General features: G+C 55.4%; 1 protein-coding gene across 1 annotated transcript in view; it reads left to right on the top strand.

Moving 5' to 3' along the window:
* The window catches only part of LOC147668713 (N-acetylneuraminylgalactosylglucosyl-glucoside beta-1,4-N- acetylgalactosaminyltransferase 2-like), a 528,736-nt gene that overhangs the window by 440,817 nt on the left and 61,439 nt on the right, over positions 1 to 26,480 (top strand). Inside the window, exon 8 of the mRNA XM_086948488.1 lies at positions 26,283 to 26,470. Within this exon, the coding sequence (XP_086804614.1) occupies positions 26,283 to 26,470 (188 nt within the window). The remainder of the gene's footprint in view (positions 1 to 26,282; positions 26,471 to 26,480) is intronic.

Genomic DNA, 26,480 nt, shown 5'->3' with positions numbered 1-26,480 from the left:
GGCGTGCCCCCTCCTCCGCGTGTTGGGACTGCTGGGTTCTGTGTCTGCGGCGGCGTCGCAGTCCTCGTGGCCTGGTCCTCGTCTCGCCCCCACGAGAGTGCTTGGGCGCCGTGTCCGTGCCCCCGTCCAGCCACTCACTGGCCTCCACAGGTGTGCTGAAGAAGTAGGTGTTGTCTCCCGCCACCACTCTCAGCTTGGCAGGGAATAGCAGGGAGTACTTGAGGCCCGCGGTGCGTAGTCTCCGCTTCACTTCCATGAAGTCGTGCCTCTGGTGTTGTACCTGGATGGTATAGTCAGGGAAGAACATGATCGACGCATTTTCTATGCGTATCTCGCCCAGTCGCCTTGTCTCCCGCAGCACCGTGTCTCTGTCTCTATAGTTCAGTATTCTGAAGAGCAGTGGCCTCGGGTTGGCGCCGGTGGTATAGGGCCTCGTCGGCACCCGGTGCGTGCGCTCCACAACGAAGTGGGGTGACAGCGAGCCTTCGGGCAACAGTGTCCGTAGCCATTCTTCCACATGTTGGGCTGGGCGGTTCCCCTCCCATTTTTCAGGAACCCCCACAAGTCTGATGTTATTGCGTCTCGCCCTCCCTTCCACGTCCTCGGCCCTATCTTCCAGGAACTCCACTCTGTTCAAGAGGTCCTGCACCTGCCTGTCCGTCTGAGTGACCTTGGGCTCGATCTCCTTTACTGCGCCTTCCAGGGTCTTGGTCCGGTCGGATAATTTCCTGTGGTCGTCGCGCAGGAGGGTCAGGTCCACAGCGACTCCATCTATTTTGGACTCCAGGGAGGTTCTAGTTTGCTGAAGGGACTGTTCCATTCGTTCCACCGCTGCTAGCACGCTGTCAAGCCTCGAGGCCAGTTGTTCGGCGGCCATTTTGTGTAGCGATTTGCCTGTCTTCCCCTTCGGCGGGGCCCCACCAGTCCCGGTGCGGGTCCGCACTCCCCCGGACATGTGCGGGTGGCGTCTGTCCGGCAGGGTCGTCGCCCGTGGTGTCCCGGTGATGGTGTCCCTTGATGCGCTGCACTCCTGGGTGGGGAACTCAGCGGATGCCAGCGATCCCCTCAGTCGAGGCCGTCGTTGTTGCCCCCGGGGGGGTGGGGGGGGTCTGCCAGGGGGTACCTCGCCCTATCGCCCCATGGCTGCGCCTCACCGGTCCGGGCGTTGCAGTGGCCGAGGAGGCGTGTGTGGTGCGTGTGCCCGTGTGGTCTGGGCAGGTCAGTCTGGGCCAGGTCCTCTCTTTGCGCGTGCCCCACTGTCTCTCATGCAGCCTTCACCTCTGTGGGGGGGGGGGCCCGCAGGTACGCCCCTCTGTACGTCTTCAGTGCAGGGGGGGGGATGGCCGTTCTATCCCCGGTAGCTGCGCAACTCCCCGGTCAGGGTTCCAGGCTTTTAGCGTCGGGCTTGGGGGCTGCTGCCTCCTGCCGGCCTCTCAGTGTCCGTTTTGGCATAGTGGGCTCCCCGGGCGGCGCCGGTTGCTGTGTGGTTCCTCGGGGGAGGGCTGTCTGCCGTTGGGCATCCGCTGTCTCCCGCGTCCCCCCCGGGTCAATCTCTGCCTCGCCGTGCCTCACCTCGGTCCGGGGCAGTGAGTGCATGGGGGCCGTGACGTAGGCGGGGGGCGCCTGCTCTCCCCGTCGTCCGGGCCCGTCCTTGGTGTTCCGCAGCTGTTTGGGGCGTCCTCCGGGCCACCGGTGGGCCCACCCGGCAAGGCAGTTGGCAGTTCGTGAGGCCCGGGCAGCTCGGTGCGGGTGGTCCGTCGGGCCTGTCCTCTGGGCCCAGGCCGCGGTCTCTCCTGGATGCTCCGCCGGCCAGGGGGCGCCCGATCCCGCAAGAGAGCTGTAGGAGAGGTCGGGGTCGGCCCCGTCGGTGCCCGGGAGTGAAAAGTTGCCTGGTGTGCCGTGGCGGGTTCCGGGGGGGTCCGCTCGAAGTTCCGGGCGGCCACGGTGAAAATTGCCGGATAATTGGCTCAGGGAAGGGGAGCCGGTAGCGGAGCTCTACCCAAGAGCGTCCGTCGCCATTGCGTGCTTAGCCACGCCCCCCTCTGGCTCTTCATTGATAACAATATACTCAGAATATGCCCCACCTTCGTTCTCTCGATGCTCTCTCTGTTATTAGTTGTCAGAGTGCGACTATGGGGAATTCCATGGGGTTGCCGAAAAACTCCATGAAATTCCTCTCCGCATTCAGCCAGTAGACCTGGAGGTTTCCTGACCCCCAGATTGCCACCAGCAGACAGCCCAGGCACGGCGGAGAACACCAGATCCAGGACCAGGTAAGCTGCTGCAGCCTTCCTACGGGTGGGTGGAAGGAGCAAACTCCGCCATCCTGCAAAGTCTGAGTTTTTGCCAAACTCCACTTTCCTAGTGGAGCATGGAGTTGGCAAAACTCTGCAAACTCTGCTGGCAGAGCGGAGTTCGCCACTCACACTTACTCGCCTCATCCACCTGAGGGGTGGGGTTGGTAGAGGTGGGCATACCTTCTGGACTTCTCTAATTGTTCCCACCTGCCTTCCCGCCAAAAAGGGGGATAGACAGGAAAGGGACCTGCTCCTGAAAGCAGGAAAGGCTGGGATATTGTTCCCCTGCCAAAATGGCTATTCCTGACATGTGAGAGGTGTGACCACCTGCTCACAGGAAAGGCTCTGTTTCTGGGTTCAGGGAGCGAAGGCTCCCACCCCAGGTGTCCAGAAACATGTCTCATGGTGGCAGGCTGGTGTATACCAGTCAGGGAACCCACCAGAGGCTGGTTGTTTTTCAAGGGGCATCTCTAAGAGTTCATTGTATAATAATTCCCACACTGGCATCAGTGTTGATTTATTATGCTGAGAAGTTTGCTACCAAACTTCCCAGAATTCAGTAAACTCATTATGGTGCTGTGGAGTTCGTAATGACAACCCCCCGACCATATACTCTTTATGACTTTACTGCACTTAGAATGTCTAAGAATTGACTTAGAAACAGTAGGGGTACAGGGCTCATGCAACTGTACCCTTACCAGTGGTATTGGGCACCCAGCTAGAGGGGTGTCTTACCTATACCATAGGCAGTGGGTTGCAGGCATGGCACACAGGAATGTCTGCTATGTCGACTCTTTACTTTTCGCTGCACCAAAACATGCAGCCTGCAATGGCAGTGTGTGTTTGTTAAGGTGCAGGACCTCTAAGGGTGGCACAATAAGTGCTGCAGCCCTTGGAGGCCTTCCCTGGCCGGAGTGCCCATTGTACCCATAGTACCTTTTCCAAGGGACTTACATGTGGCCAGAGAGGTGCCAATTGTGGGTACAAAGGTACTTTTTTGGGAAAGAACACAGGCACTGGGAACCTGATTGGCAGGGACCCAGGGCACATCAAGTCAAAGTACATCAGAAATCTGTCAAAAAGTAGGGGGGGTTACTGCAACAGAAACCCATCTTCCTTCACAAGCCTCCCCAACCCCCAAGCCCAAAGGACAGGAGACTCAGCCAAACCTGGGAGAGCCTTCCTAGTCTTTCAGGCAAGGAAGAGTAGAGGGAAGGGTTTGAAAGTTGCGGGCCTACTCTGCCTTACAGCCTTCCTTCCAGGTCAGTTCCTTTGCGGTTCTGGCCTACCTAACAGTTGCAGGACCTAATCCAAATGCTCTTTTCCTAGGTCTTTAGTCAATTTACTCCATATTTTTGTTTGGGTTCAGAGGTGCCTCCTCTACAAATTCTAACTTAGCTAGGGTAAGTCCCAGCTTACCCTCAGAGGTCACCCACAGCTTGAGTAACCCCACCATGACCCACATGGCGGGCTTAGCTTGGCATTTGGCAGGGGGCTAGGTCACCATGCCAAGGACAGTGCTGCCATGAAGGCTAACACCAAGCAGAGGTCACTGACAGCTGTCAGTGCCCAGAGCCACACCTTTAGCTCTTAACTGGTAGGTGAAAGGGCTTACATTGCATGCTTCTTTGGATTCTGGTGGCATGTCTGCTTTTTTAGGGTAGGGGGGCATTATGCTTTGCAGTGAACACCCCTCTTGCACCCTCTGTTCTGTCAACTGAGGAACCACCAACTCAGGCTGGACAGTTGTCTGACTAGTCAGGTATTTTTGTGGGTTAGGGAGGACTTCACCAGTGCCAGTTGTGGAGTTCTCCCTGACTGGGACAGCATCTGGCTGACCGACTGGAACTGTGGCTAACAGTTGTCCACCTTTCCTACACTGTCTCTACTTTTTCGAGGGGGGCCTAGCTGCACTAACTGCAGGGCCAGCCCTCCCAGGATCCTTGGGTGGGACTGGCCTTGGACCAGTACCCTACTTTGGCTCAAACCAACCTCTGGGTGGTCATTCCCAAGGAGACAATCAAGGGGGAGGTCCTTACTGATTATCACCTTTCTCCAACTAAGGGACCCAGCTATTTCTAGGGTCACTACAGCCACATGCCTAACAGTGGCCTCCCCTGGGAAAGCCCTTACTCTTTTTGTCGCCCCTGAGAAATACTGGTTTGAGAGAATCAACCTGTCATGCGCCACAGTGTAAATGGCGCAGGTATCTCCGAGGGCAGTGGTTGGGATTCCATTCACCAGTCGGTGGTTGAAGTTGCTACACCCCCCTGGAATCTGCAACTCACCTGTTGGGTCCATTTTCCAGTTGAAGGCTATGTGGACTTCCTCATCCAAGGAACTACCCCCATAAGCCATGCTGGCAACCCCCTGGAGCTACACTAGGGGCTTTATATTTAAGACAGTTAGGGTCCTTGGAGTGGTGTCATGTCTTTTGACAGTTGTTACACAATACCTCGTTGGTATCCCAATTCTGTCCTTGGTACCCTGTTTTAGGTTGTGAGGTGTATTTGGGCCCACCCTCAGCGGCTCTCGGGCAGCCGAGTGCAGAGTGCCGAGGCCCAACGTTAGCCTACGGGCTAGGGGCGTTCTGTTGATGGTTGCTCTCAGGCAAGCCACAGGGTTGAGGGAGCAAAGCTCCTATAGTTAAGCTCAGGGCAAAGGGGGCGTCTAAGTTAGCACAAAAGGTGCACCAACAGCAGCACAGGGGGAGCCGGATGCAGAGTGTTGATCTGGCGTTGGGTGCCCTGTTGTTTTCAATGGAGGTTGCCGGTATTGGATTTTGGCTGCAGGCTCGGTCTAGGAAGTATTCCAGGAGGAACCAACAGCTGGGCAGGTAGGGCTCGGGACGTATATGAAAAATGAAATGAAATACCAGCATTTGTAAAGCGCACAGCTACCTCCGGAGAGGTTTTCAGGCACTGAGGGCTGTCTGGAATATTAAGCGATCTATTGCCCAGAGTCATATGGTGCTGGGCTAACCTGCCAGCTGCACCGGGGATCGAACTGTGAACCCCGTGGTCCGGAGTCAGGCACCCTGGCCACTGCACCACACCTCTTCCTCAAAGGTGCACCTCAGGCCCTTTTCTCCGGGGTGCAGGGCGACTGGATGCAGGGGTGCCTTTTGAGGCTAGATTTCACCTTACAGGGCCACTCAAGGTTGGAGGGGGCCTCTATTCAATAGGTTGAAAGTGACTTTGGTGTGTCCTTGAGGGTTCAAGCCTCAGTGAACTCGGACTCTTGAGTGCTGGGGGACCTCGCTGGGACCGGTGGGCCACTCAAACTTGCACCGTAGGCGACGGGTGCAGTGGTGGTTCCAGGCATCAGTCTCTTTGTCTACAGCAGGTTCAGAGTCTTTCTTTTGAGATTCTTTTGAACAGAGCTGCTGTTCACAGGAGATCCGGTGTTTGTTGAAGGCAGTCAGTCCTCCCAGGGGTTCTGGAGGTCACTTGCTGCAGAACAAGGTGACTTTTGGCACAGGATCTCTAGAAACTGCAGGTGGGCCGGTAGGGCCGGGGCCATGTCAGTTCTTCTCTGCAGTCGCTTCTGCTGTGCATCTTCTTTCGTCTTTCTTCATAACCTGCGGGAATCTGCCTTCTGGGTTCAGCGCAGCACCCTAAATACTGTATGTAGGGGGTGTTTTAGGTGTCTCAAGGTCAGTAGCCAATTACTACTGACCTTAGGGTGACTACACCCTTGATGTGCTCACCCCACCTGGGGGAGTGGGCACAATCCCTGACACTGATTGGAGAGTGGCTGCCATCTGCAAGATAGCGAGCACTGAAGAGTGGGTTTTACCTCACCTCCCACACATGAGGGGTGGAATTGGCAGAGGTGGGCACACCTGCTGGGCTGGCTAATGTTTCCCACCTCTCTTCCCGCTGAAAAGGGGGTGAGACCGGAAGGGGGCCTGCTCCTGATAGCAGGAGAGACTGGGAGCCGCATTATAAAGGCAGCAAGGCCTTTGAAGATCCCCTGCCACAGATGGCTCTACCTGGCCTGGGGAAGGTGTGAACACCTCCACCCACAAAAAGGCTTTGTTTCTGGGCCCAGGGAGTGAAGGCTCCCACCCCAGGGGTCCAACAACATGTCTTGTGGTGGAAGGCTGGTGTGTACCAGTCAGGGAACCCACCAGACACTGGTTGTTTTTCAGGGGGCATCTCTAAGATACCCTCTGAGTGCATTGCATAATAAATCCCACACTGGCATCAGTGAGGGTTTATTATGCTGAGAAGTTTGCTTCCAAACTTCCCAGAATTCAGTAAAGCCATTATGGTGCTGTGGAGTTCGTAATGACAACCCCCAGACCATATACTCTTTTATGGCATTACTGCACTGACAATGTCTAAGAATGGACTAAGACACTGTAGGGGTACAGTGCTCAAGCACATGTACCCTCACCACTGGTATAGTACACCCAGCTAGAGGGGTGACTGATCAATGCCAGGGCAGTGGGTTGTAGGCAGGGCACACAGGGATGTGTGCCATGTCGACTCTTCACTTTGTTCTGCACCAAGACACACAGCCTGCAATGGCAGTGTGTGTGTGTGTGAGTGTAAAGGTAGAGGGCCTCTAAGGGCGGTACAATACGTGCTGCAGCCCCTAGAGGCAGTGCGTGAGTGTAAAGGTAGAGGGCCTCTAAGGGCGGTACAATACGTGCTGCAGCCCTTAGAGGCAGTGTGTGAGTGTAAAGGTAGAGGGCCTCTAAGAGCGGTACAATACGTGCTGCAGCCCTAGAGGCAGTGTGTGAGTGTAAAGGTAGAGGGCCTCTAAGGGCGGTACAATACGTGCTGCAGCCCTTAGAGGCAGTGTGTGAGTGTAAAGGTAGAGAGCCTCTAAGGGCGGTACAATACGTGCTGCATCCCCTAGAGGCAGTGCGTGAGTGTAAAGGTAGAGAGCCTCTAAGGGCGGTACAATACCTGCTGCAGCCCCTAGAGGCAGTGTGTGAGTGTAAAGGTAGAGGACCTCTAAGGGTGGCAAAATAAGTGCTGCAGCCCTTAGAGGCCGTGTGTGAGTGTAAAGGTAGAGGGCCTCTAAGGGCGGTACAATACGTGCTGCAGCCCCTAGAGGCAGTGTGTGAGTGTAAAGGTAGAGCACCTCTAAGGGCGGTACAATACGTGCTGCAGCCCCTAGAGGCAGTGTGTGAGTGTAAAGGTAGAGGACCTCTAAGGGTGGCAAAATAAGTGCTGCAGCCCTTAGAGGCCGTGTGTGAGTGTAAAGGTAGAGCACCTCTAAGGGCGGTACAATACGTGCTGCAGCCCCTAGAGGCAGTGTGTGAGTGTAAAGGTAGAGCACCTCTAAGGGCGGTACAATACGTGCTGCAGCCCCTAGAGGCAGTGTGTGAGTGTAAAGGTAGAGGACCTCTAAGGGTGGCACAATAAGTGCTGCAGCCCTTAGAGGCAGTGTGTGAGTATAAAGGTAGAGGGCCTCTAAGGGCGGTACAATACGTGCTGCAGCCCTTAGAGGCAGTGTGTGAGTGTAAAGGTAGAGCACCTCTAAGGGCGGTACAATACGTGCTGCAGCCCTTAGAGGCAGTGCGTGAGTGTAAAGGTAGAGAGCCTCTAAGGGCGGTACAATACCTGCTGCAGCCCCTAGAGGCAGTGCGTGAGTGTAAAGGTAGAGAGCCTCTAAGGGCGGTACAATACCTGCTGCAGCCCCTAGAGGCAGTGTGTGAGTGTAAAGGTAGAGGACCTCTAAGGGTGGCACAATAAGTGCTGCAGCCCTTAGAGGCAGTGTGTGAGTGTAAAGGTAGAGGGCCTCTAAGGGCGGTACAATAAGTGCTGCAGCCCCTAGAGGCAGTGTGTGAGTGTAAAGGTAGAGAGCCTCTAAGGGCGGTACAATACGTGCTGCAGCCCCTAGAGGCAGTGTGTGAGTGTAAAGGTAGAGGACCTCTAAGGGTGGCACAATAAGTGCTGCAGCCCTTAGAGGCAGTGTTTGAGTGTAAAGGTAGAGGGCCTCTAAGGGCGGTACAATACGTGCTGCAGCCCCTAGAGGCAGTGCGTGAGTGTAAAGGTAGAGGACCTCTAAAGGCGGTACAATACGTGCTGCAGCCCTTAGTGGCAGTGTGTGAGTGTAAAGGTAGAGGGCCTCTAAGGGCGGTACAATACGTGCTGCAGCCCTTAGTGGCAGTGTGTGAGTGTAAAGGTAGAGGGCCTCTAAGGGCGGTACAATACGTGCTGCAGCCCCTAGAGGCAGTGCGTGAGTGTAAAGGTAGAGGGCCTCTAAGGGCGGTACAATACGTGCTGCAGCCCCTAGAGGCAGTGCGTGAGTGTAAAGGTAGAGGGCCTCTAAGGGCGGTAGAATACGTGCTGCAGCCCCTAGAGGCAGTGCATGAGTGTAAAGGTAGAGGGCATCTAAGGGCGGTACAATACGTGCTGCAGCCCCTAGAGGCAGTGCGTGAGTGTAAAGGTAGAGGGCCTCTAAGGGCGGTAGAATACGTGCTGCAGCCCCTAGAGGCAGTGCATGAGTGTAAAGGTAGAGGGCCTCTAAGGGCGGTACAATACGTGCTGCAGCCCTCAGAGGCAGTGCATGAGTGTAAAGGTAGAGGGCATCTAAGGGCGGTACAATACGTGCTGCAGCCCTTAGTGGCAGTATGTGAGTGTTGGACAGGCCACGTGAAGGGCTTGCTCCCTCCCCGCACGACCAGGCCCGAACCAGGCTCTTCAGGTGTCACCCACAACCACCACCCGTTTCCAGTCTCACATGGGACCCCTGCCCCTGGACATCTCCCCGTCATGGGCCCATCTCCTACCGGCCCTCTCGCCCGGTCTGGGCGCCATCTTGGACACAGCACCACGAGGCCGCGTGGCCTCCGATCGACCCTAACCCTGGGCCTAGCCAGGCCCGACATCCCGGCACCACCATCCACCCAGGAGGTGAACGGACCACTTGGCAGGTCAATGGGAGAAAGAGGTGTCGATGGCTCTCCCCCACCAGGTGCCGATCACCCCAGCTCCCCGAGGCGCTGGCTCCACCCCCCTGCTGGGTGTCTGGACTCCCTCATCCTGGACCTCCCGACCTCCAAGTGCGAGGGTCCGGACATCAAAGGGGGCCAGACCTATAACTGGGGCAGCTCCAGAGCAGGAAGGCAGTTGTATCCTGGAGTCGAGAGATGCAGTGAAGAACTCATCCTTGACGGACTACTGGCGCTGCCGTAGCCCTGCCTTGTGAACTATCGACCTGCCTGCTGGCGCTGCCGCAACCTTCTGAAACCTTCATCGTCGTCGGGACCTGCTGGCGTGGCCGCGGACCGTTTGTAACCACCACCTTCATCGGGACCTGCTGGCTCCGCCGCGGACCGTCGCTACCTTCAACTATCGGGACCTGCTGGCTCCGCCGCGGCCCGATCATCTAGAACGCCGAGCTCGAGGATTGTGAGCTATTTCATCTACCAGTTTGGTAACAAGACTGTCCCGCTACCCTTTTCCCAACCAAAGAGACTAACCTAGAGGGGACCCCTGAGTCCAGACCTCCTTGTACCATTTCACCGTACTTGAAGAATTGCTTATAAAGTAACGTTGAACCTTATCCTTGTGTGGCGTACATCTGTGGGGGGGAAGTTACTTGTCTGTACGATCGCTGGAGACGGCTCTCCCCGGAGGCCTCTCCCCTTGTCCTCGGCCGACCCTCCCGGTCCATCTAACATTGGTGGCCAGCGGCGCGATCCGAATCAACGCGTAATCGTACAGAGAGTAGCTCACCCCACGACAAAACCACAATGCCAACCAAAGACAGCGGATCCACCGAGAAATTCCAGATGGAGAAATTGGAAGAATACAACCATCGTGAGCTGAAACAATTCTGCATTGAACTAGGTATCGCTACCACCGGTCTGAGTACTAAAGACGATTTCAAGCACGCCATTGAATCATGGGCAGAAACCGGGGACGTCAGACCCCCGGACCAAAATGTCGCAGCAGCAGAAAAAAACACAGCGGCTTCCGAGGAGCAAAGAACGGGTCTCTCGCAAGAGGAGATCCAAGAACGAGAAAGAAACCGACTACACGAGCTAGAAATGGCCCGGCTCAAAATGGATGGCGAACTCAAATTAGCCGAACAAAAACTGAACCTGGAACACCTGCGGCTCCGAGAAGAACGGGAAGAGAAACAGAGACAAAGAGAGCTCGAAGAGAAGAGACTGGCATATGAACACGAGCGCAAGCTAGCTGAAATAGACTTACGCAAGCAGAACAAAGAACTAGGGGTGCCCGAGCAACCGCGCATCCCGGGGGCAACAGAAAAAAAGGTACACATCCCCAAGGATGTCGTTCGAGAATATTTCCGAGATGACGACATACAGCAGTGGTTCAAGGCCTATGAGATCGCTATGACCTCCCACCGGATTGATCGCAGCGACTGGGGAGCCGGTCTATGGGGGAGGTTCGTCAATGAAGGCCGCGATGCCCTGCTGCAGCTTCCCGACCATCTGATGACCTCCTATGACCACATGAAAGCTACCCTCCTCACCCGCTATGGGCTCACACCCGAAATGTACCGCCAGAGGTTCCGAGACTGCACCCGGATCCCGGGTACAACTTGGGTGGAATACGTGAACTATTTCAGCCGAGCCTTCGAGGGTTGGATCAAGCGAAGCAACGTGACGACCTACGAGCAACTATTCAATCTCATGGTATGGGAGCACCTATCAAACAACTGCTTCGTCGAGCTCAGGCAGCACCTCCTCGACAGTAAATTGACGGATCCGCAGCAGCTCGCCGCCGAGGCTGACCGGTGGGAAATTACCCGAGTGGGCCGAATTGGGTCACATGAACAGATCCGGAACAACCACGGTCAGCACCGTCCCCGAGGAGGAGGAGGGGGCCAGGGACGAGGAAGAGACAACGCCCCGGCCGCTCCCGCTACCAGCACCCCACCCCCGGCCAACCGGGGCAACACCCCGGCGCGGCCGGGATACAGGACCAATGTCACATGTCACCGATGCCAGCGAGTCGGCCACTACGCAAACGACCCGAATTGTCCACAGAGCCAGACTCCGAGACCCCGCCAGATGGCTGCCGCCGCCCTGGGGGAAGAACAAATCTCCGAAGAACACGAGGAATGTGAGCAAGAACACCAAGAATGGGAACCAGCCGCCATGGTTCCAGCATGCCTAGGGGGAAAAGACATGGTCCCGCGGGTCCCCCTACCCGCCAACACCCGGAAGTACAGTCAGTGGGTGAACATTAATGGACGCCGGGCCGAAGCCCTGCGTGACACCGGGGCCAGTGTAACGGCCGTCCGCTGTCACCTGGTGACCCCAGAACAGATCCTGCCGAACGTTCTCTGCCCTGTCCGGTCAGCCGACAATTCGGAGAGTCTATGTTGGATGGCCTGCGTCCCCTTCGAGTGGGGAGGAGTCTCCGGCATGTTGAAAGTGACGGTCCGAGATGATGCCCCCGTAGACTGTCTCCTGGGAAATGATCTGGAGAGTTCCCCGTGGGCCGCCGTAGAAAGAAGAGAGCACCTGGGGATGTTGGGCATCCCGGACTGGGCGTGCGTAACCACCCGGTCCATGGCTGCCCGTACCACCCCCGTCCCGAAGAACCTGAATGGCCGGCACCTCCGCCCCCGGTCGCTCCAGTAGAAGACGCCGACCGTGCCGCCCCCCCAGAGCAAGGTCCCGAGGGGCTCATCCATCCTCAGGACCTTCCCGGCCTGGCTCAGTGGCGTCAGGAGGGGGGGCCCACCCAGGAACAATATCGCCACGAGCAGAAGACCTGTCCCTCCCTCGAGGGACTCCGCCAGCAAGCCCTCACCCAGAGTGCAGGGGATACTTCCGGAACCCATTGGGTCTATTGGGACAATGACCTGTTGTACAGCGAACAGAGAATCGCAGAGTTAGGGGCCAGTCGAGTGCTAGTGGTGCCCCTACGCTTTAGAGACTTCTTGCTAAACCTGGCCCACGATGTCCCCCTGGCTGGCCACCTGGGCCAGGACAAAACCTACAGCCGCCTGGTGACCCATTTTTTTTGGCCCAAGATGAGGAACGACGTACTCCAGCACTGCCGGTCTTGCCCCATGTGCCAGGCCAGCGGGAAGAGCGGCCGCAAGCTTAAAGCCCCTCTGCAACCTTTCCCGGTGGTCACCACCCCGTTCGAGAGGGTGGGGATAGACATTGTGGGGCCCCTGGACCCCCGTACAGCACAAGGGCATCGGTTCATCCTGGTACTGGTGGACCACGCCACTCGCTACCCCAAGGCTGTTCCCCTACGAACTGTGACCGCCCCAGTAGTCGGCCGGGCCTTGATGGGGATCTTCTCCCGGGTGGGCTTCCCCCGAGAAGTCGTCAGCGACCGAGGCACAAACTTCATTTCAAAATACATGAAGTCCCTCTGGCAACAGTGTGGGGTCACCTACAGATTCACGACCTCCTATCACCCGCAAGGAAATGGACTGGTTGAGCGGTTCAACCGCACGCTCAAAGGGATGATTGGGGGGTTGGAAGAGCCCCTCCGTCGCCAGTGGGATGTGCTACTGCCGTGCCTCCTCTTTGCCTACCGAGAAGTGCCCCAGAAATCCCTCGGCTTCAGCCCTTTCGAACTCTTGTATGGACACCCTGTGCGCGGGCCGCTCAGCCTAGTCAAAGAAGGCTGGGAGATGCCCCCTCTAAAGAACCCTCCAGATGTTTTCAAGTATCTCCTAACCCTCCGCAACCAGACCAGACGGTTCCGAGAGATGGCAAAAGCAAACTTGGAGGCCAGTCAGGAAGACATGAAACGTTGGTACGATCAAAATGCCTCCTCCATCGAATTTGAACCCGGCCAACAAGTGTGGGTAATGTCTCCCACCAAACCATGTGCCCTGCAAGACAAATGGGCAGGGCCCTTCAAAGTAGTCGAGCGCAAGAGCCCTGTCACCTATCTCATCGATATGGAATCTTCACGGAACCCTCTCCGGGTCCTCCACGCCAATAGACTGAAACCCCACTTTGTGCGCTCAGAGCTCAGCCTCCTGATGGCAACAGACAGCGGGGCCGAGGAGGACTCCGAACCCCTTCCTGACCTCCTACGGAATCGAGAGAAGGATGGCTCCGTAGACGGGGTCCGACTCTCGGAGGGCCTCACCCCGGAACAGCGCCAAGGCTGCCGAGACCTCCTGCTGCAGTTCGCCACCCTGTTTTCCCTCACCCCAGGGGTCACCCCCTGGTGCTTACACGACGTGGACACTGGAGAGAGTCCCCCTGTCCGCCACCGGGCCTACCGCGTACCAGATCGGGTACGGGCCTGCATCCAAGAGGAGGTGGGCAAGATGCTCACACTCGGGGTCATCGAGCCCTTAGACAGCCCCTGGGCCAGCCCAGTGGTACTGGTCCCCAAAGCGGCCGCCCCCGGCACCACGCCTGAGCTCCGGTTCTGCGTCGACTACCGGGGCCTGAATGCGGTCACCAGAACAGACGCACACCCCATTCCCCGAGCAGATGAACTAATCGACCGCCTGGGGGCTGCCCGCTACCTCAGCATCTTCGACCTGACAGCGGGCTACTGGCAGATCGGTCTCACACCCCGGGCCCAAGAACGATCTGCCTTCTCCACCCCTGATGGGCACTACCACTTCAAGGTCATGCCCTTCGGCATGAAGAATGCCCCAGCAACATTTCAGCGGCTCGTAAACCAGGTCCTGGCGGGACTCGAAGAATTCAGCGCCGCCTACCTGGACGATATCGCTGTGTACAGCCGCCACTGGTCCGACCACCTCCACCACCTCCGAAAGGTGCTACAGGCCCTCCAGCAGGCTGGCCTCACGATCAAGGCCAGCAAATGCCAAATTGGTCAGGGGTCCGTGACCTATCTCGGGCACCAGGTGGGAAGCGGTCTGGTGGCCCCTCTGCAACTCAAGGGCGCTGCCATCCAGTCTTGGCAGCCCCCCATCACCCAGACCGAGGTCCGCACCTTCTTGGGACTTACAGGCTACTACCGGCGGTTCGTGAGGGACTATGGCAGCATTGTGGGGCCCCTAACGGAACTCACCTCTAAAAACCAACCAAAGGAGGTCAACTGGACCCCGACTGTCAAACCGCCTTCGAGAAGCTGAAGGCCGCCATGTGCTCCGCCCCTGTGCTCCAGGCCCCCGACTACAGCCAGGAATTCATCGTTCAGACGGACGCCTCGAGTCCGACCATGGCATTGGGGCAGTCCTGGCCCGAGAACAACGCTGGAGCACCATCGAGAGGGAGGCCTTCGCCGTGGTGTGGGCCCTCAAAAAGCTCCGGCCCTATCTCTTCGGCACCCACTTCCGGGTACAGACCGATCATCGGCCCCTGCAGTGGCTAATGCAGATGCGGGGGGAAAACCCGAAACTCTTGCGCTGGTCCATTTTCCTGCAGGGGATGGATTTCACTGTGGAACATCGACCCGGGCAAGACCACGCCAACGCAGATGGCCTGTCCCGCTTTTTCCGCCTCGACGAAGAGAGTCCCCAAGAGGATGGGTGACTCTCCCCGCCTTCAGCTGGGGGGGACGCATGTTGGACAGGCCACGTGCAGGGCTTGCTCCCTCCCCGCACGACAAGGCCCGAACCGGGCTCTTCAGGTGTCACACACAACCACCACCCGTTTCCAGTCTCACATGGGACCCCTGCCCCTGGACATCTCCCCGTCATGGGCCCATCTCCTACCGGCCCTCTCGCCCGGTCTGGGCGCCATCTTGGACACAGCACCACGAGGCCGCGTGGCCTCCGATCGACCCTAACCCTGGGCCTAGCCAGGCCCCGACATCCCGGCACCACCATCCACCCAGGAGGTGAGCGGACTACTTGGCAGGTCAATGGGAGAAAGAGGTGTCGATGGCTCTCCCCCGCCAGGTGCCGATCACCCCAGCTCCCCGAGGCGCTGGCTCCACCCCCCTGCTGGGTGTCTGGACTCCCTCATCCTGGACCTCCCGACCTCCAAGTGCGAGGGTCCGGACATCAAAGGGGGCCAGACCTATAACTGGGGCAGCTCCAGAGCAGGAAGGCAGTTGTATCCTGGAGTCGAGAGACGCAGTGAAGAACTCATCCTTGACGGACTACTGGCGCTGCCGTAGCCCTGCCTTGTGAACTATCGACCTGCCTGCTGGCGCTGCCGCAACCTTCTGAAACCTTCATCGTCGTCGGGACCTGCTGGCGTGGCCGCGGACCGTTTGTAACCACCACCTTCATCGGGACCTGCTGGCTCCGCCGCGGACCGTCGCTACCTTCAACCATCGGGACCTGCTGGCTCCGCCGCAGCCCGATCATCTAGAACGCCGAGCTCGAGGATTGTGAGCTATTTCATCTACCAGTTTGGTAACGAGACTGTCCCGCTACCCTTTTCCCAACCAAAGAGACTAACCTAGAGGGGACCCCTGAGTCCAGACCTCCTTGTACCATTTCACCGTACTTGAAGAATTGCTTATAAAGTAACGTTGAACCTTATCCTTGTGTGGCGTACATCTGTGGGGGGGAAGTTACTTGTCTGTACGATCGCTGGAGACGGCTCTCCCCGGAGGCCTCTCCCCTTGTCCTCGGCCGACCCTCCCGGTCCATCTAACAGTGAGTGTAAAGGTAGAGGGCCTCTAAGGGCGGTACAATACGTGCTGCAGCCCCTAGAGGCAGTGTGTGAGTGTAAAGGTAGAGGGCCTCTAAGGGCGGTACAATACGTGCTGCAGCCCTTAGTGGCAGTGTGTGAGTGTAAAGGTAGAGGGCCTCTAAGGGCGGCACAATACGTGCTGCAGCCCTTAGAGGCAGTGTGTGAGTGTAAAGGTAGAGGACCTCTAAGGGCGGTACAATACGTGCTGCAGCCCTTAGTGGCAGTGTGTGAGTGTAAAGGTAGAGGGCCTCTAAGGGCGGTACAATACGTGCTGCAGCCCTTAGAGGCAGTGTGTGAGTGTAAAGGTAGAGGGCCTCTAAGAGCGGTACAATACGTGCTGCAGCCCCTAGAGGCAGTGTGTGAGTGTAAAGGTAGAGGGCCTCTAAGGGCGGTACAATAAGTGCTGCAGCCCCTAGAGGCAGTGTGTGAGTGTAAAGGTAGAGGGCCTCTAAGGGCGGTACAATACATGCTGCAGCCCTTAGAGGCAGTGTGTGAGCGTAAAGGTAGAGGACCTCTAAGGGCGGTACAATACGTGCTGCAGCCCCTAGAGGCAGTGTGTGAGTGTAAAGGTAGAGGGCCTCTAAGGGCGGTACAATACGTGCTGCAGCCCCTAGAGGCAGTGTGTGAGTGTAAAGGTAGAGGGCCTCTAAGGGCGGTACAATACGTGCTGCAGCCCCTAGAGGCAGTGCGTGAGTGTAAAGGTAGAGAGCCTCTAAGGGCGGTACAATACGTGCTGCAGCCCTAGAGGCAGTGTGTGAGTGTAAAGGTAGAGAGCCTCTAAGGGCGGTACAATAAGTGCTGCAGCCCCTAGAGGCAGTGTGTGAGTGTAAAGGTAGAGGGCCTCTAAGGGCGGTACAATACGTGCTGCAGCCCTTAGAGGCTGTGTGTGAGTGTAAAGGTAGAGGGCCTCTAAGGGCGGTACAATAAGTGCTGCAGCCCCTAGAGGCAGTGCGTGAGTGTAAAGGTAGAGGGCATCTAAGGGCGGTACAATACGTGCTGCAGCCCCTAGAGGCAGTGCGTGAGTGTAAAGGTAGAGAGCCTCTAAGGGCGGTACAATACGTGCTGCAGCCCCTAGAGGCAGTGCGTGAGTGTAAAGGTAGAGGGCCTCTAAGGGCGGTACAATAAGTGCTGCAGCCCCTAGAGGCAGTGCGTGAGTGTAAAGGTAGAGGGCATCTAAGGGCGGTACAATACGTGCTGCAGCCCTCAGAGGCAGTGTGTGAGTGTAAAGGTAGAGGGCCTCTAAGGGCGGTACAATACGTGCTTCAGCCCCTAGAGGCAGTGCGTGAGTGTAAAGGTAGAGGGCCTCTAAGGGCGGTACAATAAGTGCTGCAGCCCTTAGTGGCAGTGTGTGAGTGTAAAGGTAGAGGGCCTCTAAGGGCGATACAATACGTGCTGCAGCCCTTAGAGGCAGTGCGTGAGTGTAAAGGTAGAGGGCCTCTAAGGGCGGTACAATACGTTCTGCAGCCCTTAGAGGCAGTGCGTGAGTGTAAAGGTAGAGGGCCTCTAAGGGCGGTACAATACGAGCTGCAGCCCCTAGAGGCAGTGTGTGAGTGTAAAGGTAGAGGGCCTCTAAGGGCAGTACAATACGTGCTGCAGCCCCCAGAGGCAGTGTGTGAGTGTAAAGGTAGAGGGACTCTAAGGGCGGTACAATACGTGCTGCAGCCCTCAGAGGCAGTGTGTGAGTGTAAAGGTAGAGGGCCTCTAAGGGCGGTACAATACGTGCTGCAGCCCTTAGAGGCAGTGTGTGAGTGTAAAGGTAGAGGGCCTCTAAGGGCGGTACAATACGTGCTGCAGCCCTTAGAGGCCGTGTGTGAGTGTAAAGGTAGAGGGCCTCTATGGGCGATACAATACCTGCTGCAGCCCCTAGAGGCAGTGTGTGAGTGTAAAGGTAGAGGGCCTCTAAGGGCGGTACAATATGTGCTGCAGCCCCTAGAGGCAGTGCGTGAGTGTAAAGGTAGAGGGCCTCTAAGGGCGGTACAATACCTGCTGCAGCCCTTAGAGGCCGTGTGTGAGTGTAAAGGTAGAGGGCCTCTAAGGGCGGTACAATACGTGCTGCAGCCCTAGAGGCAGTGTGTGAGTGTAAAGGTAGAGGACCTCTAAGGGCGGTACAATACGTGCTGCAGCCCCTAGAGGCAGTGCGTGAGTGTAAAGGTAGAGGGCCTCTAAGGGCGGCACAGTACGTGCTGCAGCCCTTAGAGGCAGTGTGTGAGTGTAAAGATAGAGAGCCTCTAAGGGCGGTACAATACGTGCTGCAGCCCTTAGAGGCAGTGTGTGAGTGTAAAGGTAGAGGGCCTCTAAGGGCGGTACAATACGTGCTGCAGCCCTTAGAGGCAGTGTGTGAGTGTAAAGGTAGAGGGCCTCTAAGGGGGGTACAATACGTGCTGCAGCCCTTAGAGGCAGTGTGTGAGTGTAAAGGTAGAGGGCCTCTAAGGGCGGTACAATACGTGCTGCAGCCCTTAGAGGGCCTCTAAGGGCGGTACAATACGTGCTGCAGCCCCTAGAGGCAGTGCGTAAGTGTAAAGGTAGAGGGCCTCTAAGGGCGGTACAATAAGTGCTGCAGCCCCTAGAGGCAGTGTGTGAGTGTAAAGGTAGAGGACCTCTAAGGGTGGCACAATACGTGCTGCAGCCCCTAGAGGCAGTGTGTGAGTGTAAAGGTAGAGGACCTCTAAGGGGGGTACAATAAGTGCTGCAGCCCTTAGAGGCAGTGTGTGAGTGTAAAGGTAGAGGGCCTCTAAGGGCGGTACAATACGTGCTGCAGCCCCTAGAGGCAGTGTGTGAGTGTAAAGGTAGAGAGCCTCTAAGGGCGGTACAATACGTGCTGCAGCCCCTAGAGGCAGTGCGTGAGTGTAAAGGTAGAGGGCCTCTAAGGGCGGTACAATAAGTGCTGCAGCCCCTAGAGGCAGTGTGTGAGTGTAAAGGTAGAGGACCTCTAAGGGTGGCACAATACGTGCTGCAGCCCCTAGAGGCAGTGTGTGAGTGTAAAGGTAGAGGACCTCTAAGGGCGGTACAATACGTGCTGCAGCCCCTAGAGGCAGTGTGTGAGTGTAAAGGTAGAGGGCCTCTAAGGGCGGTACAATACGTGCTGCAGCCCTTAGAGGCAGTGTGTGAGTGTAAAGGTAGAGGGCCTCTAAGGGCGGTACAATACGTGCTGCAGCCCCTAGAGGCAGTGTGTGAGTGTAAAGGTAGAGGGCCTCTAAGGGCGGTACAATACGTGCTGCAGCCCTTAGAGGCAGTGCGTGAGTGTAAAGGTAGAGGGCCTCTAAGGGCGGTACAATACGTGCTGCAGCCCCTAGAGGCAGTGCGTGAGTGTAAAGGTAGAGGGCCTCTAAGGGCGGTACAATACGTGCTGCAGCCCTTAGAGGCAGTGTGTGAGTGTAAAGGTAGAGGACCTCTAAGGGCGGTACAATACGTGCTGCAGCCCCTAGAGGCAGTGTGTGAGTGTAAAGGTAGAGGGCCTCTAAGGGCGGTACAATACGTGCTGCAGCCCCTAGAGGCAGTGCGTGAGTGTAAAGGTAGAGGGCCTCTAAGGGCGGTACAATACGTGCTGCAGCCCTTAGAGGCCGTGTGTGAGTGTAAAGGTAGAGGGCCTCTAAGGGCGGTACAATACGTGCTGCAGCCCCTAGAGGCAGTGCGTGAGTGTAAAGGTAGAGGGCCTCTAAGGGCGGTACAATACGTGCTGCAGCCCTTAGAGGCCGTGTGTGAGTGTAAAGGTAGAGGGCCTCTAAGGGCGGTACAATACGTGCTGCAGCCCCTAGAGGCAGTGCGTGAGTGTAAAGGTAGAGGGCCTCTAAGGGCGGTACAATACGTGCTGCAGCCCCTAGAGGCAGTGCGTGAGTGTAAAGGTAGAGGGCCTCTAAGGGCGGTACAATACGTGCTGCAGCCCCTAGAGGCAGTGCGTGAGTGTAAAGGTAGAGGGCCTCTAAGGGCGGTACAATACGTGCTGCAGCCCTTAGAGGCAGTGTGTGAGTGTAAAGGTAGAGGGCCTCTAAGGGCGGTACAATACATGCTGCAGCCCTTCGAGGCCTTCCCTGGGTCACAGTGTCCTTGGTACCCATGGTACCTTTTACAAGGGTCTAATATGTGTCCAGAAAGGTACCAATTGGGGGTACAAGGTAAAGTTTTGGGAAAGAACACAGGCCCTGGGAACCTGATTGGCAGGGTCCCAGTGCACATCAAGTAAAAGTGCATCAGAAATCTGGCAAAAAATGGGGGGGCGTGTACTGCAACAGAAACTCAGCTTCCTACATTTGTGTACGATGGTGGTGTGGAAAATGGCTGGATCAGGGGTGTCGGAGATGTTGTAGATCTTGCTAATCTTGTGGTGGAAGAAGGTGCCTGGTTTGTTGCAAAGGTCCTGGGACGGGGGCATATCGGTGGTCTCGCTGTTGGGTCTGGCAAACTCCTTTGATGATGGCGAAGAATTCCTTGCTATTGTATGCGTTGGCATTGATTCTGTTTTGGAGGGCATTTTTCTTCACGGTTTTCAGGAGGGGGTGGTGTACGTTGACGGAGAATCAAAAAGTTGCATGAGTTACCAGGGTTTTGTTGTGCCTCCATCTCTTCTCAAGACATCTGCAGGAGCGTCTAAACTCATGGAGGGCGTTCATGGTGTGTTGTTTGCCTGTTCTTTTCTTGAGGGGTGCCAGGGTGTCGGTGCAGTTGGAGATCCATTGCTGGTGGTTGCGTTCTATGGTGTTGACATCCGATGGCATTGGCGGAGTGGTGGTGCTGAGGGAGTTGATGAGAAGTTCTTTGGTGGCCTTGATCCAGCTGCGAAGGGGGCAATAATGGCGGTGGTGTACGGTGGTCGTGGTGAAGGTGAGATGTATGCGATGATGGTCAGTCCATCAGAGTTCTGTGGTGTGGCTATAGTTAAAGTTCCAGCTGGCAGAGAAGACGAGGTCGAGCCTGTGTCCGGCTATGTGCGTCAGTGCAGTCTCTAACTGCTTGAGTCCGATGTTGGTGAGATTTTCCAGGAGGGGGGTGGTGTTCTAGTCACTGAGGCTGCCCAGGTGGAAGTTGAGGTCTTGAGTAGATATAGTTGATGATAGTGAGAGCCTGGGGTGCGAGGAGGTGTATGATCGTGTTGAAGAAGGGGGGTAAGGGGCCAGGGTGTCTGTAGACGAGGGTGATGCTAGATGGCAGGTGGTGTGGTATTCAGGGTAGGGTGAGGAGGGTGCTGGCATCATAGCAGTGGAGTGTCCTTGAGGCAGGGTCCCTGGCACTAGGCACAGTCCAGACTTGGACAGATGCAGCCAGGCTTGCCTTTGGTGTGCAGCAGCACGCCCGCTGAGCGCAACCACCATTCAGTAATGCTGCGAGGAACTGGACAGCTGCAAGGTGGGAAACACGAGAGTGGGAAAGGACACTGGAGGGCTGTGGGGCCATGGGGGATTGCAGTAGCAACAAGGTAGAGGACAGAGAACAAGGAACTGAAAAAAGCACAGAAAAAACAAAGCCAAACAAAGCAAAGAAAAAAATCAAAGCCAAAGACAGAGACAGAAAAACTACGGAGAAGAGCAGAAAAAGGGACAGAAGCAGCACAAAAGAGGGACATGGGGGCATTCAAGCAGCAGAGCAGTGATGCTCTATCCCTGGACCACCGGAGACGAGGTGCAGGCAAGAGCCTGTGTTTGGAGGAGGGCCTCAAACTCCTCACCTCCGGGTCAGAGGAACCAGCGGCAGCAAATGGGGACAGCAGTAGACGCTACCAGATGGTGCTGCACTGTGGAAGGAGCAAGTCCACTAAGGGATAGTTGCCCATACATCCAAAACCTCACTAAAAGGGGGTGGGGAAAAAGCAGAACTACCCGGTCGCCTCCTCCAATCTAACAGTGACAATCAGATTCCATGTTCTCCAGTACCCCAGCAAGTAACGGCAGATCAAGCTGCGTGCCCAAGTGCCTGGGCCTTTACCGACCTGTGCCCCTGGTGCCCGCTGCCACCTATGGCTGATATCAGCGACTTGAGCCAGTAAGTGGAGTCCCCCACCAGTCTTGTGCGGTGTCCTCGGCACAGTGGATCCTCTGCAGTGTAGGGATCTTCAGGGGACAGAGTGCACCACCTACAGCACCAGGCCTGGGCCTGACATAACCCCCCAGGCTTCCTCCACTCCCTTTCCACCTTCTCCTCCCCTGGACACCGACACTGGTTTCCAATCCATCACGCTATCTCTGAATCTGTGACTCAGCCAGCATGAGCCTCAGCCACAAGGCTGGGTGCAGCAGTTGCCGCCGAGTCCACTGGTCATCCGCTCATGCAGGTGATGCAACAGGGCACCATTAGGTGCGAAGTTGTGGAGCTCCCCCACCACCTCTTCTGGTCTTTAATTCAGAGAGGCGCAGCCTACCATTGGCAATCTCCTCGGTGCACCCAGGTGTAGTGGTGGCACGTGTTTTGCTATGCAGACCTCTCCACATCGGTCCACAGGAGTGCCTCTACTGATCACAGCACCCCGGGGGAACCAGGCGGTCTTATTACACAGGTCAGCAATGTGTTTCCAATCCATGTGCCTGCCAGGATTCAGAACCTGGTAAGGGGGGATCTCTGATGCCTCACAGGCTCCCGCCAGACGGGGCCTGCCTCCACCGTCAGGCCGCAGTGACTCAACAGCACCGGCACCTCCCACTCCAGGCCTCAGACGCAGGCCCAGCAAGGCGATCAGGCCCTAGGGACTGTCCTCCCTCCCAGGCATCAGCCACCATGGTGTTGCAAGGATGTGAAATGAAAAGTGCTACATCACTGTTCTTTCCGCAGCAATGCTCTACTTTTTTTTATAAATGAGGTGCTGATTCTTTTTTTCCTCTTCCCCTGGGACTCAAGCTTGCCTTCCTGGCAGTTCAGGGGATTTGGTGTGACTTTTTGACCTGTGCTGAACTTGGTAACTTGTTCCTGGCTGCTGCATTCTGCATTCAGGGGGATTTTTTCCTTAGAGGTGTATTTGTCAGCTCTTTTTGCCTCTAGAGGCTGAAAAGTGACATTAGTCTGACTAACGTAAATTTTTTTGCCATTAATTGCCGCCATCACTTTTTTCATGCTAGTGTCAAGATGTTTAGCGCCATGATGCTAGAGTTAGCAGCAGTATTCTAAATACGTCGCAAACATGGCGATGGATTTCGACGATAGACAGGGGTAAAAAGAATTCTGCTAAGCGGCACTTCTTGTAAATATACCCCTAAGATCCACCTAAGTTGGGTGTTTAGGGCAGGTTCTTGTCTGATACTGAATCCAGATACCAGTAGATGAATGTATTCAGGTGTACGAGCTTCTCCGCAGACATTGTGTCCACTAGGGTGCTGCCACGGGGTAGCAAGGGGCATATCTCTGCTGGCACATATTTTTCAAGAACCAAATAAGCTGGCTCTCAATTGGCCCTCAATACCCACTGACTAAGGTTAGGGTCCTATCATTAGTCACCATGGCTAATCTTTGCCTGCCGTCTCTGGGGCCTCCTATAATATCCCCCACTCCCACAGAAAGTACCTTGCTCCATGTCTTTCCCCTCCTGTCCCATGTTTGAAACAATAAATGCCAAGCTCACCCTGGATCTACTTTGTGATCATGGCAGAGATGATCCATCCTAGTGCTTGGCTCCCAGGATGGCAGAACCTGAGTTATTCCTACTCCTGCTGGGACATGAAGTACTCTTTTTGTGGATGGATGGGCAGTGCGGTAGCTTGGTGTTTACAAGCCCAGGTTCTATTTGCGATCACTTGGAGTCTGTAGTATCCTCAGGTCATGTTAATATGTACCCATTCATCCTGTACCTAGCTGCTCAGCTAGTGTGAGTGTTCGGTGTAGAATGTTAGTGTGAGTAGAATGCTTGGGTGCCTAGTGTGTGTGTGGTCAGAGGAATGAGGGTTTCTGTTTGGCACAATGGAAGTGATGCCTTCCTCCCACCAGGGCATGGTGAGGCTGAGGTGTGGTGGCAACTGATCCATACCTTTTAAGCCCTCCCCTGGTAGGGGAAAGGCTCTCAGAATGGGCTTAGTCCTCCATACTGGTTTCCTTACTAAACTCAGGCATGTAATGTGCTACAATGTCTGGTGGTGGCTGCTGTATGTGGTTTAGAGGGTGTCCTGCCTCTCTAAGGTCCTGCAGACTCACAGAGCTCTTTGGGGGGGGGGGGGGGGGAGGACATCTGCAAACAACTTCCCCTGAACTCCCTTGCAACAGACATGAGGCAATACAACATTAGGCTCCTGCCCTCACTGCATTTTGTGAAGATGCACTTAACATTTATTGAGGTGCAAGGGTGTCTTTTGAGTGGCCATGACGTCCCATCGAGAGGGTGAGACAAGTTCTGGTTACTGGAGCCTCCACTTTTCTTCTATATGGACTTCCAGGCCAGGATCAGCTGCTCCAGTTCAGAGGACCATTCGTCAATCAATCAATTAAGTCATTCTCTTTTTGATGGGGAGCCAGTTGAGGTCTCTCAGGTGTTGGGTGATGTGTTTGTGTCGACGGATGCAGAGGACGAGTCTGGCTGTGATGTTCTGTATGGTCTGCAGTTTGCGGAGCAGAGATTTGTTGATCCCGGCATAGAAGGCGTTTCCTCAGTCCAGTCTGCTGGTTATGAGTGCGTGGCTGACGGTCTTTTTTGATTCGTGGGGGGGGGTCCATTTGAAGGTCTTGCGAAGGATGCGGAGGGTGTTGAAAACAGGTGGAGGCGACGCCATTGATTTGTCGGGTCATGGAGAGGGAGGAGTCGAGTATGATGCTGAGGTCCCGGGCGTGGTCCGTGGGGGTGGGGGGTGCTGAGGGTGGTGGGCCACCAGGTGATGTCCCATGCAGAGGGAGAGGGTCCAAAGATGAAGACTTCTGTCCTCAGAGTTGAGTTTTAGGCAGCTGCTGCTCATCCAGGATGCAATGTACTTCATTCCTTCCTGGAAGCTGAGTCTGGTGGTGGTGCGGTTCTTGATGAGGGAGAGGATGACTGAATCATTTTTGTCCACCATAAGCGTGGAAGGGTATACTCAGATGTGAGTCCCTAGCTCATTGCACCATCAGGATTCAAGCAAGCCGGGCCGAAGACGGCTGAAATGCCAGAAACCGGTCCTCGGAAGCTTGTTTCCTTCCCAGTATAAGAATTGGCTTGGTAGTTTGGTCTGCCCTGTTCCCATGATGCACTGGGCCAGGGTCAGACTAATTTGCATATAGCCAAGTTCTGAGCTGGGATGGTGCAGTGAGCTAAAAAACGGTGATGGATCAAGCCCTGATCTTTGGACTGGGTAAGAGTGGTCTGCTTAATTCAGACACTCTGTTCATCACCACCCCCTTTTCTGAATCGACATGGGTGTCATCAGCATAGGATACTATGTTGCATCAGTGCTGTCTTACAATGGTGGCGAGGGGGGCCATGTAGATGTTGAAGAGCATAGGGCTGAGCGATGATCCTTGGGGTACTCCGGAGTTGATTTCTGTGGGTTCGGAGAGGAAGGGTGGAAGTCTGATTCTTTAAGTTCTGTCAGTGAGAAAGGAGCAGAGCCAGTCGAGGGTGGTTCCCTCTATGCTGGCGTCGGGGAGTCTGGTGGTGAGTGTGCGGTGGGAGATGGTGTCGAAGGATGCAGAGAGGTTGAGTAGGATCAGGGCCTTGGTGTAGCCTTGGTTGAGGAGAGTGCTGATGTTGTCTGTAACGGCGAGTAGAGCGGTCTCGGTGCAGTGGTTGTTGCGGAATCCGGATTGGGAGGGGTCAGGATCTGGAGCCTGCAGTTCTCTTCTGCATGGTTTTCCAGGGCAGGATCTGCTGCTCCAGCGCAGAGGGGCATTGGCCACGATCTGGGCTCTGTGCATCACTGTTTGCTTCAATTTGTCAAAATTAGGATCACCCATAATCAGAGTGGAAATGTGTAAGTCAAATGCATCAAACACAATCGTTCATCTGTGGTTGTCTCCAATCTTCTTTTGAAGTCTCACAAAAGGGTTGCCAGAAAATCAGCCTAATCTTTCATTTTAATGATTATAACTGAAATTATTAGCCTAACGACAAAAGCATTTCACAAAATGATGAGGTGCAAAAATATCAGTGTTAAAATTCCTCATAGAGACTTAGAACTTTATGCTGGACTTTGAACCTGCACTGCGCCTGCTGCCTCTTGGCTAGGTTCATGATGAAGAAATACTACATACATACAGACAAATATCGCTTGACAAATTAATGCTGCACTTTTCTCAAATGCTCATGAGTACTGTGAACAGGATAAGTGAAGTGAACAGTAGTACGAAAACATGACTGAAATAGCGGGATCCTTAATAACTTTGCACACTTGACTTCTTCGATGACATTCGACTGCTCATGTGTACCCTTAAATTAAGTCCATGTTTCAACCTTTCATGGCTATGACAGGCCCTGTGTCATGATCAGGAAATGAATTAAAGAGCATGACTGCAGGATAGAGTGGAATTCTGGGAAAACTCTAATGTTGCCATTTTAACCCTTGTAGAGCGGAACATCAATTCCCTGGTTACCATCGTTACAAAAACTTTTTTGCGCTACCAAAAATTAAATATTCTGATAAAGAGTATCCACAAGTATTACCCAAACATCACCATAATTGTTGCTGATGATAATGATCAACCCGAAAAAATCCAGGAGCCAAACGTCGAGCAGTACTTCATGCCATTCGCCAAGGTACTAAACG

Source organism: Lissotriton vulgaris, unplaced genomic scaffold (genome assembly GCF_964263255.1).
Source record: "Lissotriton vulgaris unplaced genomic scaffold, aLisVul1.2 SCAFFOLD_899, whole genome shotgun sequence".
NCBI lineage: Eukaryota > Metazoa > Chordata > Amphibia > Caudata > Salamandridae > Lissotriton > Lissotriton vulgaris.
Note: the sequence above shows the minus strand (reverse complement) of the source record. Positions and strands in the feature narration are given on the sequence as shown.